Raw genomic sequence first — 4,686 nt, forward strand, 5'->3', positions numbered from 1 at the left:
CCCCCCCAATCCAGGAAGCACTGATTTTCCGAACTGAGAAAAAAAAAAGGGATGCGGGAAGGAGGGGCCATTGAGAGGGATGCATTTTCCTTGTTTTCTTTCGGGGCTGGACTCGTCCAGCAGCGCTCACCAAATGGAAAAAGGCAGTCAGAGCATGCCTTGTGCACCGGGCTGGGTGCCAGCTGCTGGGCTGGCCACAGCTGGGGCAAACTGGGGGAGTTTCCCACTGGTCCGGAGGGAGTGAAGAGGTCCAAGGCACCCGCAGCCCGTGCAGGAGCACCCGGGATGCTGGGGGTTTGGAGGACCCATCCCTTGGGTGCTGTGGTCTGGCAGTGGCTGGCACCAGCACAGCGGCTCCAACGGGTGCGGTGTCAGGTGGGATTTTGGCGCCTGTAGGAAGCAGATCCCGACGTGCATGGGTGGGAGGGGGCGAGGGGCCAGGCACTGCCGAGGGCTGAGCCCCTCTGTGGCACCACCGGCTCTGGTATGTTCTGGACACCCCCAGGTGGGAGAATTGCAGCTGGTGGGATTTATGGGGGTCTGTCGGGACAAGGGGGGGATCCTGCTGTGTGGGGAGGGGTTCCCTGTCCCTGGCAGGCATGTGCCTCTGCCACAGCTCTTCTGCTGGGATGCAGTCCAGAAGGGGTGTCCCCAGCAGGCTCCCCAGCCGTTACGGGTTGGATGTGGAAGGGAGGTTTGGCCGGGAGTGACCTCATGTCCCTCCGCTTCCACAGGATGAGTTCCACCCCTTCATCGAGGCGCTGCTCCCCCATGTCCGGGCCTTTGCCTACACCTGGTTCAACCTGCAGGCCCGCAAGCGCAAGTACTTCAAGAAGCACGAGAAGAGGATGACGAAGGATGAGGAGAGGGCAGTGAAGGATGAGCTGCTGAGCGAGAAGCCAGAGGTGAAGCAGAAATGGGCCTCGCGCCTCCTGGCCAAGCTGCGCAAGGACATCCGGCCTGAGTGCCGCGAGGACTTCGTGCTCTCCATCACGGGCAAGAAGCCCTCGTGCTGTGTCCTCTCCAACCCTGACCAGAAGGGCAAGATGCGCCGCATCGACTGCCTGCGGCAGGCGGACAAGGTGTGGCGGCTGGACCTTGTCATGGTCATCCTCTTCAAAGGGATCCCGCTGGAGAGCACCGACGGCGAGCGCCTGGTCAAGTCCGGCCAGTGCACCAACCCCATCCTCTGCGTCCAGCCCCACCACATCAGTGTCTCCGTCAAGGAGCTCGACCTCTACCTGGCTTATTTCGTCCGCGAGAGAGGTGGGTGCTCGGCCGCCTGTGGGGCAGAGCCAGGGTGGGTCCCCACCAGAGCTGGGAGGGGTGTGTGTTCCAGCTTTCCCATCACCCCCAGTGTCTGTCCCATCCCTGGCTCCAGCTTAGGGACACTGCCTGGGGACACATTTCCCATTGCAGTCCTTGCAAAGAGGAGACCAGTGCTCCCCTCACTCCAAACTGCTGCCCAAGTGGGTGCCCCCACCCTGCCCATGCAGCCCCTTTCCCCCAGCCGGGACAGATCCGGGCTGCCCTGGGAGGCGTGTGCCAGGGAGGAGAGGAGGTGCGTGGTCCCTGAGGATGCTCCTGGCTCTGGGCATCCCCAGAGGGGGGTTTGGGGGGGGGTTAGCCCCACATCCCATGCCTGCCTGACGTGACTGTGCCGGCAGCCCAGCAAGGAGCGGGTGGGTGGCGTGGGCAGGAAAGGGACAGCCTGTTCCCGAGGGCTGGAGCTGGGAGCGGTCCAGCAGTGCCAGTTTGTCGTGGGCTGCGGTCCCAGCCCCTCACAGGGACGGGAGCAGCCAAGGCTGGATGGGGAGGGGGCAGCAATAACGCCAGTGGGGGCAAACCCCAGCAGCTCCCGGGAGGATGCAGCTCCCCTGCCCCTCACCTGCCCGGGGGTCCTGCAGACCCGGTGGGACAACTGGGCTGGTTTCACTGCAGCAAGGAGGGAGGGTCAGACCTGCCCCTGAAGCCTTGATGATCAAAAGGGGGAAACTGAGGCACAGCGGGCAGGGCAGATGGCGTTTTCCAGGCTCAGAGGATTAGGTCCCTAAGCCGTCGGCTCCACCGCTGGCTCACACCACCTCCCCTGTGTGTCGGGAGAGGAAGCTCGTAGTACCTTGGGTCAGATCTTATTTTATCCAGGCAGGTTTGCTGTCCCTGACTGCTGACATGCTGGCAGCTGGGGTCCCCCACAGACCCCGACATCCCCCGGCACCCCCAGGTGGGTGAGGAGCCTGGGGAGATGCTGTGCGATCCCCGAGGGCGAGGGTGAGGCTTGGTTTCACAGGGATGATGCAGAGCCAGGGGGTCTGTAACACGCAGCCCCAAGGGGTGGTCAAGGGGCTTGTGGCCCCGCCATGACCAGGCCACCACTGCCCAGTGTGTGGGGACCAGGACATCGGTCCCTTCCTGGCAGCAACCCCCTGCCCATGCCCATGGTGATACCCTCCAGCCCCGTGAGTCCGTCCCCATCGACACCACAGCGGGGGGAGGTGGGGCTGGTGGCTCCTTGCCCAGCACTGGCCAAGGCCCAGGGACAGATAGTGACAGCACAGAGGGCACCGCGGTGCCGGCAATCCCAACAAAGCAGGTGCCAGCACCGTGAATCACAGTGAGCATGGGCAGCCAGAGACTGCTCTGCCCCCACCCAGCCAGCGGTGGGACACGCTGGGTGACACTGGGGAAGCTGAGGCATGGCGATGTGACCCCCCCCTTGCTCCCCAAGGAGTTGCCTGTCCCGGGCCGGGCGCTGGAGGGGCACTGCCAGGCCCTCCTGGCTTTGGGGAAAAGCAGGGCACAACCTCGTGGGGCCAGATCCTGCCCCAGGGCCCAGGTGGGACCCCAGGCAGGTGGGGTTGCGGGCGATCACCGGGGGGGTGCGGGTGGGGGTGTGCAGTCACACACGCATGTCCAGCCAGGACCTGCCTGCCCGGCCGCACCCCCAGTGTGTGCGCATGCGTGGTGCCCCCATGCCCGTGCGCGTGGCTCGCCAGCTCCCAGGCAGAATGGGGCCCGTTTCCCAGTGGCGCACTGGGAATGGGAACAGTGGGCGCTGTGCTGGGGACAGGGGTGTCCCAGGCACTGGCTGGTGTGGGGACGTGGGTGCCCTGTGCAGAATGGGGCAGCGGCGCTGGGCAGGGTTAGAGGGGTGTCGTGTACTGGGCTGAGACATGGCCATGCTGGACTGAACTGGGATGGGGTACTGGGCTTAACTGGGGTGCTGCATGCCGTGCTGGATGTACCCTGTACTGGGCTGGGGGCACCCTGCGCTGGCTTGGGTGTAGGCTGGGCTGTGTGGTACGCTGGACTGGGGGGTACCCTGTACTGGGCTGGACTGGGAGCACCCCTGTGCTGGACTGGGAGCCCTGTGACAACAGCAGAGACCAGGACCCCCACGGCAGCTGTGGTGGGTCCCTGTGCTGGCAGGTTCCATGGCCACACCGCAGCCGGCAGGTGTCCCCAGGGAGGTGACTGCCCCTCTGCCACCACCCCCCGCCCCCACCGGCGACCTTGACCCCAGCGTCTGGGTCCCCAGCAGCCGCAGTCACCTGACTGTCTAATTGGGAACACAGTGGCTGTAAATACTCTCTGATAAGGCCTGGCAGCCTCTCACTTTCCCTGTTAAGGTCGCTCTGTGCCCTGGTTAAGGGGGACTGGGACGCAGCAGTGGCACCAGCTGTGCTGGGGGTGGGACCCCCGGGTGCTGCAGGACGCTGGGTGCCGTGGTAGGGTGGGTGCTCCGCATTGCCCCGGCCCACAGCGGGCACTTTCTGTGGGGCTGTGGCTAGAGAGGGGTTACCTGGGTGCCGTGTTGGTGGGGAAACCGCCACCTCACCAGTGGCACCGTGCGCCGGGTGGTGGCACCGCTGGGGTGTGCTGGGAGTCCCCAGGGCCTCCTCCCTGCCCAGCACGCTGCCTGCTCCCTCCTGCCTGCTCCCTCCTGCCTCTCCCTCCCGCTCCCTCTGCCCACTTTCCCCCCTCGCACATCTCACCCTGCAGCCAAGCCCCCACCCCCAGTATCCCCAGCCCTTTGTTGCTGGGGAGTGAGCAGGAGGAGGCTGGGGGGAATCTTGCCTGAGTGGAGCCCCCCCGGCTGGGCAGCTCCAGCTCCCCGCAGCCCCCGCGGCCCCCCGTTATCAGGCTGGAGCACGTGGGCTCTCGGCTCCCCCGCCTACACTCAGCCCGTTTTGCTGGTGTCAGCACAATTTCCCAGCCACTGCTCTGGCAACGCCGGGGAGGGGAGATGGTGGAGGAGCCCCCCCGGCCCTGCTCTCCCTATGCGGGGTTGGGGGCAGCCTTTGGGGGGGCTGGTGCCCAGCCTCCACCCCAGACTGATGCCAAGGGCCAGCTCTGCCTTTTGGCTCTTTCTTGCCCCCCCAGCCCTCTGCCTGGAAGACCAACATGGTTTCCATGGCCCTGGGTGCACATGGGGAAGCTGAGGCACGAGCGATGCTGGGCTGCGGGGGAGTCCACATCCCAGCCCCGCTGGCCCCAGCGGGGCTGTCAGGGGGTGCAGGGGGGTGCCGGCTGCCCGGATCCACTCCCCAGCACGCACCAGCGCATCTCCAGCCCCGGGCGCACGGGTACCCCCGTGGACAGGGACAACTGCCGGCAGGGTGCAGGCTGGGCGCAGGCTGGGCGCAGGCTGGGCGCAGGCTGGGTGCAGGCTGGGTGCTGGATGTG

At 66.0% G+C, this 4,686-nt stretch overlaps 1 protein-coding gene across 1 annotated transcript in view; it reads left to right on the forward strand.

Moving 5' to 3' along the window:
- Window positions 1-1,266, forward strand: part of LOC113490444 (nuclear factor 1 C-type) — a gene marked incomplete at its 3' end in the record, with an annotated part of 1,920 nt that extends 654 nt beyond the window's left edge. The window contains exon 2 of the mRNA XM_026866921.1: window positions 735-1,266. Within this exon, the coding sequence (XP_026722722.1) occupies window positions 735-1,266 (532 nt within the window). The remainder of the gene's footprint in view (window positions 1-734) is intronic.
- Window positions 1,267-4,686: the final 3,420 nt, after the last annotated feature.

The sequence above is a fragment of the Athene cunicularia genome, unplaced genomic scaffold, assembly GCF_003259725.1.
Source record: "Athene cunicularia isolate RWA unplaced genomic scaffold, athCun1 BOjh375695_part1, whole genome shotgun sequence".
Lineage (NCBI taxonomy): Eukaryota > Metazoa > Chordata > Aves > Strigiformes > Strigidae > Athene > Athene cunicularia.